This window comes from Gymnogyps californianus, chromosome 17 (assembly GCF_018139145.2).
Source record: "Gymnogyps californianus isolate 813 chromosome 17, ASM1813914v2, whole genome shotgun sequence".
Classification (NCBI taxonomy): Eukaryota; Metazoa; Chordata; class Aves; order Accipitriformes; family Cathartidae; genus Gymnogyps; species Gymnogyps californianus.
This window is the reverse complement of record NC_059487.1, coordinates 483,343-497,592: the sequence shown is the minus strand read 5'-3', so window position 1 is coordinate 497,592 and position 14,250 is coordinate 483,343. Positions and strand designations below refer to the sequence as shown.

General features: G+C 52.6%; 1 protein-coding gene across 1 annotated transcript in view; it reads right to left on the bottom strand.

Annotated features, from left to right (window-relative positions):
• Nucleotides 1–413: 413 nt before the first annotated feature.
• The window catches only part of LOC127023326 (rho GTPase-activating protein 39-like), a 57,541-nt gene continuing 43,704 nt past the window's right edge, over nucleotides 414–14,250 (bottom strand). The window contains exons 5-10 of the mRNA XM_050907399.1: nucleotides 13,088–13,177; nucleotides 6,585–6,658; nucleotides 4,874–5,073; nucleotides 3,865–3,956; nucleotides 3,131–3,300; nucleotides 414–2,695 (exon numbers count right to left, since the gene is read on the bottom strand). Of these exons, the coding sequence (XP_050763356.1) occupies nucleotides 2,501–2,695; nucleotides 3,131–3,300; nucleotides 3,865–3,956; nucleotides 4,874–5,073; nucleotides 6,585–6,658; nucleotides 13,088–13,177 (821 nt within the window). The 3' untranslated portion in view covers nucleotides 414–2,500. The remainder of the gene's footprint in view (nucleotides 2,696–3,130; nucleotides 3,301–3,864; nucleotides 3,957–4,873; nucleotides 5,074–6,584; nucleotides 6,659–13,087; nucleotides 13,178–14,250) is intronic.

The window sequence follows — 14,250 nt, the reverse complement described above, 5'->3', positions numbered from 1 at the left end:
AAAATAATATCCAGTGTCATTTATTAGCCTATTTTACAGCCCTGGCAAGAAGCATTCACTTGTAATAGCAGCAAATGCCTATGGTTGGATTGACTGCTACAGCTAAGTGCAAGGAATAACATGGATCACCTACGTGGTGGCTGGCTGCGGGCGAAGCCGACACAGGCACATCCATCTGCAGCCCAAAGAGGGGGGCGGGCACCACATAGCTGCTCCAGCTCACGGGGAGCAGGACGTGGCACCCCCCGAGCCTGTTCAATGATTCAATACAATATGGTACAATATGGCAGAGCCAGTAACCCCCTCCCTGCCTCTACATTTCTGGGAAAGTAGCCCCACATCTGAAGTACAAGTTGTTCAGCGCTTCGAAGGCCAAACCGAGCTGAATGTCTTTGAAGCACTGGGATGGGATGGGATGGGATGGGATGGGATGGGATGGGATGGATGGGATGGGTGTGTGAAACAGATCCTGGCACGTTTTGGGGGGCATGTTTGACAGAGCTAATCCTGACATGGGAGCAAGATTTCCTGGCCTGCTGGACCACAGAAGCATCTGGTACAAGGAGAGGAACCACGACCCTTGTTCAGCTGGGCGCAAACTGAACTCCCGCTGTGGAGTTCACCCAAGCAAACGTGTGCCCTGGAAACCCCGTTCACGCACATCAAGAGATCCTAGCAGCCAGCAGGCTCGGGGCACCTTATGCCCAAACTTTTGGTACAGATGCAGACATCAGCTTTAAACCTCACTGCTGGCTGGGCTCGGCTCCCCACTGCAATCAGGAGAGGATGATCCCAGGTTCCCACTTGAAAGGGAGGGGGGATGCAGAAATGCAAATGCAAAATTGGATGCTACCGGCAGACTTAGCATTGCATGAGTAATCCCAATATGCAGCTTTTTGCAGCAGACCTGCCTCCAGCAAACACTTCAAAGGAAGAGAAGAGTAACACCAGGATGCCACAGAATTAGAAATTGCTGCTTGCTAAGGAACATGCAACAGTATCCAGAGGCTGCGGGGAAATCCATGCGCTGCCTCTGAAAGACACTGTCCTTGCTGTGCCTCACTTCTGGTGGCATGCAGAAAGCCACAGGGGTTTAACAGCAGCAGTGAGAACGCTGAACTGCCCGCCTGACACCACCCCCACGCAGGCTCCACCACACCTCAGCCGCTCAGATCTGCCTCTTCCCTTCCTCCCCCTTCCCTTCCCAACCCCTCTGCAACTCCCGTGGGAATTTGGTGGGAAGAGCATAGATGCCACAGTTGACTCCAGGCAGTAAGTATCAGCATTTCACGAACACGCAGCAATGCTGCTGCTCTGCCTGGAAGGGCACATCTGAGTGCAGGAGCCCTTCTTACTGTTGGGGGCCTTCCCAGCTTTCTTTAGACCTGGGCTGAACCAGGAGGGTTGGCAAAACTGGTATTCAGTCCCTGGCAGAGCAGTCTGGGAAGGACGTGGTACCAGGAAGGGGGGGTGCCAGAGCCATGGAGGCTGCTCTGAGCACGGTCTCAGATGCTCTTCAGGAAAGCCGGTGTCAGCTCACCCTGCCCGTAGCAGAAAGGAGCTGCAAGGCCACTGGGGTTACCCCTCCAGAGGATATGGCCACCCTTAGGAGGATGCCAAAGAGGTTGTTTCTCTGTTTGTTGTCAGGTGTGTAGTCTTCCTCTTGTCCCTGGCCCCATGGCATGGGTGGGTGCTGGTTTAGCTCAGCACAGGGCTGGTCCCCCATGCTGACCACATGCTGCTGTGCAGCTCTGAAGCTGCCTAAAGGAGAAGGTGAGGTGGATGCTGTGCGGATCTGGCCTGCCAGGGCTCCCAGCTGTGGGATGTCTGCCTATCCAGCCACCAGCAGCACAGGCTCAAACACCTCCTCTCCCTGGGCTGCAATGTGCTTCCACTGACCAGGCCAGTCCAAGGAACCCCTCTGCCTCAGCAAACTCCCCGCACCTTCACACCCCTCTACCCACAGCATCGTGGGGTGTCAGAACAACCCTCACGCCTCCAACCAACAGTCTGCAGAGGTGAACCAGGCTGGCTCCATAGCAGTGGGATTATCCCCAATGAGGCAGCATCTCCCCCAGGACCAGCTCATGCCACAACACAGGAGTGATGTCCTCCTATCTGAAGCCAACTCTGCCTCCAGAAGGGAGATGGAGAGTCTCACTGCCCCAGGCAGCAGTTTCTCACGGATGTCACAGCCCTTTCAATGAGCAACCGGTCCTGCAGCTCCAAGGAGGAGGGATGCCCCCCTCTGACACAGACTGGAAGGCCGGGAACCACTGAATCTGGCCTGGCATGTCCAAGGACTTCCTGGTGCTGAACAGCCCGAGCCTTCCAGGAGTGTCTAGTCCTTGTCCTCGAGGTCATATGCCGGGAGATGCTCAGGGGCTAACCCAGGGTGTGACAACAGCAAGGACAATGCAAGAAACCTAGGTGGAGGGGAGAAGACTTCGGGCACCCAGCGACTCCCCAGAACAATGTTTTAGACCCCAGGGCCAGTGGCTCAAACCAGCCCTTTGATGAAGCTCGTGTCCAAGTGCACTATCAGCATGCGAAGAAAGGACATTTCTTTGCGCGTGTTCTCAAAGATAATGCGAGGGTCGTCAGACTGGCAGCGCAGGCAGTTGGGGGCCATCACCATGGCCAGGTTATTCACATCCATCTTCGTTCTGCCCACATTTGATGGCTGAGCAAAGATCTGCAGATAGTAAGAAGACATTCAGCTGGAGCAATGGAAAAGGGCAAGAGACTCCACACACGTGGCCTAAGAAGAGGTGCAAGGAGAGCAGAGGTGTGGCCTCCCTGAAGGACAACGCCCCAACAGCCACACATTCATAGGAGAAGACCACTGTGCTCTGCCATAGCCAACAGCATGGGAGCCTCAGCAGACAGGGAACATCTTGCAGATCTCAACCTTTGGGACTGGCCCCATGCTCTACAAGATCAAGAACACGGTTTATTGCTCCCATAAGAGACAAGGCCAGCAGACTCCCCTCCATCAGTCCCACCTTAAATACAGGTGAGAGTCCTAAAAGCCTGCCGATGGCCCACCACAGCTGTCCCACTACCCGTGCCCTGTGTGTTCCAGGCTCCCGGCCGGCAGTGGGGGCGCAGGGCTGCAGGGGCTGCCTACCTGCAGGAAGTGTATGAGGTAACACAGCACCAGTCTGTTGAGCTCCGGCAAAAGCTGCACCACAGCCACGGCAGCGTCGGGGTTCTCATAGTTGCTGATGCACTCTTTGTAGAACTGCTGGGGGATCACAGGCTCCTCCAGCTCCCGATACCAGAGCTTGAGAAGGGAGGCTGGGCAGAAAGCAGGGTGCATGAGAACAGCTCTGGTTACCTCCCCACCACCTTCAGAGGCAAACTTGGCAGCGAGACTCAATGCCTCAGGAAACAGAGGGCAGAGAAGGGATTCTGCGCTTGTGCTGTTTCACCTTATTTCAGTCTTGGCTCTGAAATTCTCAGGCAGCCAAACTGGCCAGTTAGAGGGAAACGCTGGCTCTTACCTACCTGCTCCTCCAGGAAGTGGCTCTGGGGCCGCCTAAAGCAGAGGACAATGAGACCCTGGAGCGAGGGTGCTGCTCCTAAACGACTCCCAGCTGCTCTGCACGCTGCCCAGCTTGCACAGCCTCACTGCGCCGCAGTCAGCCGGAGGCAGAGGTTCCCCCACCACCCCCAGTGTTTTTATTATGGGCAGTATTTGGAAAGGCAGCGGAAAAGCACAGAATGAAAACCCAGTTAGTGAAGACAGCCTGCGTACACATCCCCAGGCAGCAGCACACCTCCTGGGCTGCTCCCGTACCTTGCCCTCCACACCATACCACGGCTGAGGCTGCAGCACACACGCCTGCCGTGTTCCCCTACCTGGGATGTTGGGGTCACTGAGGCTGCTTGGGATTCTCCACTGATCCACCTGCAACTTCAAGGCATTGACTTCATCTATGTCACCAGGTATCCTGCAGACAGAGACACAGCAAAGGTGCTTTAGAGAGTGAGCAGGGCAATGTGCCTGGTGTGGCAGCTGGCCAGCAAACCGTGGCTCTGAAGCTGCTTCTGGGGCCCCAGGGAGAAGGGAGCATGCACCAGCGGCAGCTACAGAAGCAGTTCCTCAGAGAGAACGGGTTGCCTGTTTTTAGACACAGCTTTAAAGTGGGGTTAGAAGAAACACTTGTTTCAGACACTAAACACTTGTTTTAGACCACTAGCTCAGACATCAACTATCGTTCCATCCTCAGGAGTGATCATTTTCTGTAACTAGGCCTCTCTGCAGCATGTTCAGTCCAAAGATAAGAAGCATCTCTGGCTAAATATACCAAGATATTGGAAACCCTTACAAGGCAAAGTTGAGTCTTTTGCTAGCTGCCTTAAATCAAGTTTATCTACTGAAAAACTAACACAAATCTTAAATAAAGCAAAAAAAAACCAAACCAAAAAACAAACCCAAACCAGAATCCCCTATGTTCACCACACAGATTCTTTGTCTCCCTTGACTCCTCATGTCTTGTGCATCATCAAGGCTGATGTGCTGCATTTGATGAACTGCTCTGCCATGGACCCAAGAGCTCGTCCCTTCCCCGTGCTGGTCAGCTACTACGGTTGAAGGTGATGAAAGTTCAATGCCTTGCCTGGGCACATGCTGTCCTAAGTAGTTCAAGTCACATCTATGCTGTCCCCTCTGTGCTAATGCACGCAAATGGGCTAATGCTACTTTAAGAGGTGATTCCTGAACCTGGGAAAGGTTGGGTTTTGTCTGATCCGTGGCAGAGTGCTATTCTCAGGGAAGAGGAAGCATGTGGAGGTCAATCTTGACTTCTCGGCTTTGAGGACTGACATGTGGGTGGCTCAAAAGTAACACACTGCCCCAAAATCTCACCTGAAAATTCCCTCCGTCTGTTCTCCTCCCAAAGCCAGGACCTGCTGCGATAGTTGCGTCTGCACCCAGGGCAGCTTGTTACCCGGGTACATGTCCTGCTGCCGCAGCATGATTTCCTCCAGAGAGCTGCCGAAGAGCGATGGCGTCACGATGGCATTCCTGGCATGTGTTATCTCTTCCACTGTCGGTTTACGGAGGCCCTGAGGACAGAGAAGAGCTCAGTGCAGCTGTGGCACAGCCAGCACGCAGAGAAACAGCAATCTGGGGACAGTGGCGGTGAGCGGCCAGGACGAGAGGGCTGCACACGCATGTGGACACCTTGCTGGCCTCCTGGCAGCACGGTTCTTGCTCAGCAGCCTCCACCTCCTAAAATCAGGGGGGGTTCAACTCATCAGGCCCAAGAGGAGCAGAGAAGCTGCTGCCTGTTGCAGGAGACCACTTTGGAGAGTTTGGGCTGTTTTTGCAGGGATTCTGTTGCTGTGTTTTGCACATCGGGGGGACTGCTCCAGCTGTAGCTCTACCTGCTGGCATAGCAGGAGGAAGGATGGAGCCCAGCCCGTCCGTGGCTGTGGTGAGGTCAGCAGAGGGCATGTGTACACCAGCCCGGTGCTGGGCGAGCGCTTGGCCACGGGACAGCTGAAAAACAGCCCTTTGGAGAACGGAATTCCAGGTATGTCCAACTCCAGGGAAAGCTTCGCTCTCAGAAGTGCTAAAGCTCTCTGAAAAGCGGGCACCAGGACCTGCTGCTTCTGAAAGATGCCAACACTTGACAGGGGCTTTGAATCTCCCCTGGCAGAGATCTGGAGAAATGCAGAGCACTGTCATAGGGGTGACAGGCTGCCCGGCGCGGCAGCCATTCGGCAGCAACCCCGCGGCCAAGCGGGAAGCACGATGGGGGGGAAAGCTTCCGCCGACCCCCTTGGACGGCGGCAGCCACTGGGGCTGCAGTTGTGTGTGATGCGTGTCTGGACATTTCCTGTCCTGCCCCCGCGGGGATGCCGGGAGCCTTCACCCCTCCCGAGGTATTTCAGCTATTTGCTCACTGTACATGGAGTCCAGATGGCAGGGAGGCCCCAGAGGGATTTGCAGAAATAAAAGACGACCGGATCTGGCTTGGAGACCTAGGACGGACAGGCTGAGGCCGCCTGCCAGCTTTCACAGCCCCACGCAGAACTGTCCAGAGGAAAGGGAGGAGGGGGATTTCCAGATAACGCAGAGCACAGAGGCTCCCCTCTGCGCCAGCCATCTCTGCTGCATGATTTTTTGAACTGGGAATGAACAACTCTGCAGTAAACCAGCTGCAAGATCCGGCCCATGCAAGCTCTCAGTGGCAAAGGGAGACTCTTCCCTCACCTGAAGAAACCAAATGATGGGCATCCCCTGCACAGACAGCTCCTCTTACCCTGGAGACAGGTAAACATCAGGTTTGTCCTCCACATCCCTAAGGCCAGGGAGCACTCGGCCACATGGCTGCCAGCATGGCAGGCACTGCTGTCTGCCAGGAGGATGGCGGGACCTGGGCAGCAGCCTTCTCCCACTCGGTCATGGGGAGCTGAGCCCTGAGCAAGCCTCCCTCGCTCGCTCTATCTCCATTTCTCATCGCTGAATCAGTGGTGACCTCCGAGAGTCACGGGACCGACTGCTCCGGGACCTGGGAAGCAGAGTGTCATGCAGGCAGCCTACAGGCCCCAGAGCCAGGGCAGCCACTCACCTTTTTGCCTCCAGTGATGGCTACTTTCTGGAGTTTCCGGTAGCAGTATTTGGCGTAGGTGCTGATGGGCAGACCTGGCGGGAAGGAGAAACGAGTAGTCAGCCCGCAGAGCCGTGCACCCACCACACCGGAGCCCTTCAGAGAGCACCAGAGCAGCAGTTCACACCGGCACAAACAGCCACCCCCCTTCTGCACAGCCTGTTGTGCGGGCAGGGCAGAGAGACTGCGGAAACCTCATGCTGAGCGCCCCGAAGGCTTGCGGCCCTGCAGCCCCATGGCAGGCAGCGTCAGTGCAAGTCAGTGCTTGGGCTTGGAGGGATTTGTCTTCTGAGTCAAGGCTCGTAGCTCTGCACCTCCCAGCCCCACTCCTGCAGATCTCCACCTCTTGCACAGGCAGCCTGACCCTGTCCTGACTCAATGCAACGCGCCCGTTCGGCATTCATAGCCCAGGCACGCAGGCGAGCGTGAGTCCTCACTCCTGGCGACGCGGCTGGAGTTACGTGGCTCACAGACACAGGGCTGGGTATTCACGTATTGCCAGATCTCAGCCAAAGAGCACACAGAGCCAGTCTCCTGCCAGGAAAGATTTCAAAGTGTTTTAAACAAATTGTTTATGATTCAAGAACTGCAATCCTGGTCTAGTGAGAGAGGCAGCAGCAGAGAAAGGTGTGTGGGGCCAGAGAGGCAGCACCAGCACCAAGAGTGAGCTCAGGACGCAAGGAGAGATGCGGGAAGGTGGCAGGGTCTCTCTCATCTTCCCCAAGCCCTGCAGAAGGCTTCCTCACTCTCCTGCCTGCAGCCTCCTCCAACCCAACCTTGTACCATGAGGCTCAGGTGTGCTCTGTGATACGAGGAAAATCGGACACACCGGAGCTTGGGAACTTCACTGCAAAAGCTGCAGCCTTCCACAAGAACGGCTGCTCCGGTTGCGCTTGGTTCAGCGAACTCTGAGGGCGAGCGGAGCCAGGATTCACAGAGCTAATCCCCCTGTGACACCAAGAGAAATGTTTGCACTGACAGAGCACTGATTGCTGGGAGAGTTTTTCCAAAACCGTTGGCCTTTTGTTCTTTTTCGAGTCAAACCCAAACTGCTTGCTGAAAGCAGTGAATAGATCTGCCCTATTTGATTCCCTGCCAGGCTCAAAGCTTGCAGCAGAGTTCAAAATACTTGTGGCTTTTAAAATCTACATTCTGGTCAGATGCTGCGTATTTCAGATCAGCCTTTTACACACCCTACGGCTTAGGTAAGCTGGTCAGAAGCCTGGAGTTCCTCAAATCCTCTCAATGCAGAGGGAGGACAAGCTCTTCCCAAGCAGAACAACAATTCACAAAGGTGAGAGATGAGCTTTCCCCTGTTCTCCCCTCAGCCAGCAGGCAAACCACAGTCCTTGGCTCCCCACGATGGAACAAGCACCCCCTGCCTCCATCAATCTGCTTGACTGCCAGAGCTGGAGCAGAGCCTCTCCGTAAATGCCAAAGGAGGAAGAAGAGCATCCCCCTCTCCTGCAGGCAATGGGAAGGAGAGTCAGTTTTAAGAATTTCTCTCTCTTGGGAATATCTAAAGCAAAATATTCCCCGTATGCAAAAATCCTGCTAATCCCAGGCATGATTTATACTGGAAATGTCTAAGGATTAAAAAAAACAAAACCAGTGAGCTGCTTTGTGATGCTTCACTGTTCCAGGTTACGGCTTCTGTTGTTAAAATGTGCAGACACACCCCGATGCAAAGTGTCATCCGCTTCATGAAGGAGGGAATGGGAAAAAGACTGGACTGTGTCTCTGCATCACAACAATTACACGGGAGGCAGCACATTCAAAACTAATAAAAGGAAATGTTTTTTCACACTGTAATTAGAGCGTGAAACCCATAATCACCCTAAGAGTTTAACAAGGTTTGCAGAGGAACTGGTTGCCTTGAAGAGCCTGCATGGCTGATGCGTGGGCAGCAGGCAGACACGTTTGCTTGAAGCCTGTTTCGTACTTTCCCAGAAAGCTCCCCGATCCTGGGAAAAGCCTAAAACCTACATCCTGCACTTTCTGCAGCGAGGCATCCTGCTCCCAATGACGACCAAGCTGCAGTCTCTGATCCAGAGGGGACTGTCGGGGCCACGCATGGAGCCGACCGAATTTCAAGCAAATAAACTGAAAACTAAACTTGCCCTGTGCGCAAGGGGCTGGACCCATTACTGCCCATGGACCTGAACCACCAAAAAAGCAGAGGGAGCCCTGAGGAACGGGGTGACCGGCACTCTGCTGCAGTGGGCACAGAACGAATGGCTCCCACTGGGGCTCACACCTTAAACACGCAGCGTGCAGCCTCCCTGCTACGTAGCAGAAGTCATCCTCCCTGACGCAAGTGCTCCCGGCTCCCAGGGCACGTGCAGAGCGAGATGGACAAAGGAGATGTGGAGAGGCCGGGAGGCAAGCGGTGAGCTGCAGAGGGAAATGCGAGGGAGAGGAGCAGAATTTAGCTTTAGCCTCCGCTTTTCCAAACCAGTGACTTGACTCGACCATCTGGCTGCTTTTAAAATGCTCAGCTAGAGACCAGCTCCTGGCACTTAGCTCATCACACACGGTCAGTTCTCCTAACAAGCAGGCCAGGTACTCCCTGCGCTCCCCAGCTCACACCCCTCAGCGCAGGGATGGGCAGCTTTGCCTGCACGGGCTGCAAAGGGCTAATACTGAAGGCAATTCCACTTCTCTGAGCACATCATGAATCTGCAAAATCCAAGTTGATCTGTTATTTCCTGTGGTACCACAGTAGCCCCAGGAGCTCGGGAACAGAAGACTACTAACAACCACACAGTGAAAAATAGTTTGCAAAGGAAAAGATTTTTCCATGTGCTGGCCTAGAAACACATGTGAAGAGCTTCTTAAAGAACCTCTCCTTTTATAACAAGTTAAAATCCAGGCAGGGCACATGCAGGAACGTACCTTCTGGAACAGACTTGAATGCTCTCCTGCCAAAAAACGTCTTAAAAAATGCAGCAAATAATGTGGATTCAGAACCCGGCCATGGGACACGTATTTTAGCACAGCAGAAGCTGTTGTCTCGGTATTTCTCCGATCTACCGCGGCCTCTCACGGACCTCAGCCTGGCACAGTCAGAGCAGGCTCTCAGACCGGGGCCTTGTCTTGCTGTGCTCTTTAGCACAGGGGCAGGGGCCTCCTGAACAGCTCAGCTGGGCTGTGCACCGGTGCCGCTCTCCTGGCTTAGATCTGCCCAGGCACCCCCATTTTACAGCAGTGTTTTAGCCCCTCTTCCTCACACCACTAGTGCATTCTTCTGCATCCCAGCAATGCTGCTCCATCACCATTCCCTATGTGGGAAATGCCGTGCTTCGTCAGCCCAAAGGGCCGTACGAGTCAGCAGCCTGCATCTGCCACCAGGAGGATAAGAAACAGATACAGGATGTCTGAAAAATGAGTGTTCCCCTGTGAAAATCTCCCGGCTAACAGCAGGTGGGAGATACCCTGAGGCAGTGCTGCACCTGGACCATTAACCATCAACCGACAGACCTCCTTTCTCTGAATTTGCCCTGTTTTCTCCTAAACCTGTTTATGCTCCTAACCTGCACAACACCCTGCTTTGCTGACTCTTAATGATTTAATTTTGTGCTTCGGGACAGAGCGCTCTTAAGCCTGCTCCCCAACAACAAAACCAGGCAGTTTCCAATTCTTTTGCTATGACAAACAATGAGAAATTTTCTTCCTCTCGCTTTCCCCAGGCGACCTGCAGTTTCTTTCAGCCCACTGACCTTCTCCCCTCTTCTCTCCTCCAGGTCCAGCTCCTGTGGGGCTTCCCCTGCCGCACTCATCAGCCCTGGAGGGACCACAGGCAGGACATGCGGAGCGGGCACAGCACTACTACGGCCGAGTGCTGGTTTGCTCTCTGTCCCTTTTCTACAAGCTCCCAATCCTGTTTGGTTTCTGACCGCTTCCCAGCACGGTGTATATGTTTCTGGAAATTCATATACAGGCTGTAAAATGTCTTTCCCTCCTTGAAACAGCTATGTAGGAGCCTGCCGCTGCACATGCAGTCAGGGATATCTCCCCCATGTACAATACTTTGCTTTTGTTGACACAATTTTCTCTGCTGCTTGATCGCTCACCCTTGCGAGATCCCTCTGCACCTTTAATTTTCACAATGCTGAATAATTTTGTACCAACACCAAGCTGCCAGCTCATTATTTGCCTCCTTGTATAGACACAAAGCCCAGCTTACATTCCTGCAGGATCAGCTGACAATCCTCCTTCTGAAAACACATAATTTATTTCTACCTGGTATTCTTCTGCCTTTCAATGGGTTACTGATCCATGAAAAGATCTCACACCACCTTCATATTTCATTTACTCACAGAGAATTACGCTAGAAGATGAAGATTGCAGAGGCAAGCGTGGGAAACTTCAAAATTATTTCTTTGGGTGCATGTCAGATGATAAATGTTTACTCACCCAAGTGTTTACTTACAAGCCTCTGCACTGAAGGAATTGCATGTGTGTGGGGGGGAAACCACTGCTTTAACTCCATTTTTCACTGAAAGACTTACATACATGCCTACACATCTACTATTCAGTTCTGTTTGGAGACAGTACATTTAATTTCCATGTGGATTTCTCTGCTAAATTGCTGCTACAGCATCCATAAGCATCTAAGTATTTCAGAGCTACTAATGAACTTCTCACAACAGCCTTGCAACTTCAGGGAACCGCATCCTACCCACCCTCACACTTCCAGCAAGCAAGGCCGGCGGAGCAGACGTAGGCATCCCAAGGAAAAGCCTGACCTTTCCAGCCAGCAGCAGATAGAACCTGGCGTGTTCCTGCAGGATCCTCCCTTACTTCAGGTGAAGCTCTGAGGTCAGGCCCCAGAAAAAATCCTCAGCATTATCAATCACTTGTGAAAAAGCTGGTTCAAGTGACCTGCCAGCCCTCCTGCCTCCTTTGCTGCGCCCCTTGCCATCTTTGCAGAAGCTGGCAGGAGCCTGCAGGCCAGCTCATTTATCCTAAAGCCCCCGTTCACTGCCAGAGCGGGTGTTCCGTGTGCCAGAAAGCAGACAGGGTCGAGCGAAGGGAACAACGTGTGACCTGTCCCCAGAGCTCCAGCTGAGGCCACACAGACACTTCTGACTTTCAAGTGCTTCATTCTGGAAACTTTATAAAGCTATCCTGGCATGCCTTTTTCATAACATTTCATATATATATATTAAAATCTTTTTTTTTTTAATTTTAAATTTATTTTTTATTTTTAGGTAAAAACTACCTCTATCTTCCTAAGCACAACTCCAGCACATGCAATATAGACAAGCAATTGCACAGACCAGCCTGCTCAGCCCACAAACAGAGCACGCCCTGTGCAGAGCAATCTCCGGGGAGTTGTCCCATAAAGATATCAAAGTCCCTCTGAGCACAAACAAAATGACTTTTCGAAGGCTCAGAATGGGCTGAAGTCTCCTGGGCCTGAACAAGAAAGGAAAAAGACATATCCCTACCAGAAATATAATCCCTCTGTGCAATTTCAGGTCTCTGCTCCGAATCCCACCAGAGACAGAGAAGCGATAGACGCTCTCACTGCAGGGGCTGCAACCAAGGGGCCTCCCCAGCCACTTCCCAGGCTTGCAGCTGCCTCGGGGGAGCAGTGACACAGGGGAGCCACGGCAGGAGAGCGCAGCTGCGGTGTCCCCGTTTCACACGCCTGCCCGCTGGTGCCAGGTCGGACTCAGCAATGCAGGAAGCTGGACTCCAGCTCTCCCAGATTAAAAACACCCAGGCCACATGATATAAACTGCTGCCTGATATGAATTCACAGGGCTGGCTCAAGTTTCCTGAAAGCAATATAAAAAAAAAAAATTGAATGGACTTTGTCTAGCAAGACTTTAGCCAGATAAAGTATTATCCTGCAGCCAGCAGTTAAAACCTGAGACTGGAGGAATACGTGAGCTCTTGTTCCTTCAGCAGAGATGCTATTGCAAGGCCTGGACTGCAGCATCCAGGAAGCGTGGACAAGGGGAAGCTAATACTTGAGAGAAAAAAGCAGTGCTCTTTGCCAGGTATCAGTGTCCTCCCTGAAGGTCCTCGGGTTGGGTGGTGGTTTACAAAATCCATTAGTACAATTAGACAGGTTCTTTTCAACACGCTGGCTCGTATGGCTTTTAGCACTGGAATGTGCTATAGGAAACTCTGTGGCATACACAGACCAATTGAATTACAGCCCCAGGTCTGCATCCAAATTAAAATCCCTTTTCCCACACAACTGTGAGTGAAAGGGATCCCCCCTGCCGCCACACTGCTACCCGTCCCACATGCTGCCCAGCTGCCACCCACACTGCTGATCCATGCTCTGGTCAAACATCTCACACTGGCCACCTGCAGTAAAGTTTCCCAAATCTAAGTCTATGCACTGAAAGAAACGGTCTGATTTTCAGCGGAGCTCAGCATCCCTGCCTGTCTGAGGTCAGTGCAGTCCTCCCTCTCGGCTCCCTGCATGCTGTGCCTCCCTTTACCTTCATCCTCGGTGTTTTGTTTCCTCTTTTTCCTGGATTTTGAGTTCTTCTTGTTTTTCAGATCCACAAGCTCCTTGATGCGCTGGGCAACTGAAAATTCAAAAGAGGCTCTGGATTAATAATGCGGAATGATAAAATACCAAAGCCCAGAACTGCCCTTTGCCATGGTAGCCAGCCTAACTCCAGCATGAGGAGGTCTGCCTGCGGAAAGGTCCCGTACCACAGCCAGCTCCAAATGCACCAGAGTGAGGGGCCCAGAGCATCACTCAACTTCTCCAAATGGCCATATAGCTGAGAAGGGGCTCCAGGCAGCAAGCTTATACCTAAACAAACTTACTGCCTAAATACCAGCAGAAGGAACAACCCACTCAAATAGTTCAGATTACTCCTCCTTGCTGCCTGGACCCTCGTATTGGCAGGGTGATTTTTCACTCCTGGGCCAAGCGTAGCTGGAGGGAACGGTTCCAGGGAGAAGCGACAAGGGTTTAGGATCCTCATGAAAACCCAAACCGGTGCTGCACATCCAGCAGTTCAGTGACGGAACCCCACGTTAAGGCTACAAGCATGAAACCAGAAGGCAAAGGCTGGCATTGCACCCCTGCTGCCCCTAGGACCCACCTCCACCGCCGCACTCACTAGCAGAGGCAGAGAGGTGCTGGGGCAGAACTTCTGCGCCTGCCCTGGAGATCTGTGGGGGCTTTAACCTGCGTTTGAAGCCCCAAGTGGAAATAGGTTCTCTGGTTCCTCACCTGAGACTGGACAAGACACAGTGAGCACTGCTGAAACAGTCACAAATCAGCCAATAAATACTCTCCAGGCTGGCACTTGGCTTTTTTTTTTTTTTTTTTTTTTTTTGCACAGGATGCTATAGCAATTTATAATTGGGGTAATAACTGAATATATGCTGGGCTGGTCCCCAAGGCTTGTGAAAGACAGATAAATCGCATCTATTCACAACAAAAGCCAGCATCCTTCAGGATCCCTGACTATTTGCCAAGCTAAGGCCTGTTCGTAATGTTTGCAATGGCTCCCTTAAAAAATTCTGTATTAACATTAATCTTTTTTTTTTTTTGCCTGCTTTAAGGAACTTTGAAGTGAATCATGTCTCCAGAGAACCCAAAGAAACTCTGCCCTTGGCAGGTCCAAATCAGCTCTTTTCAGTG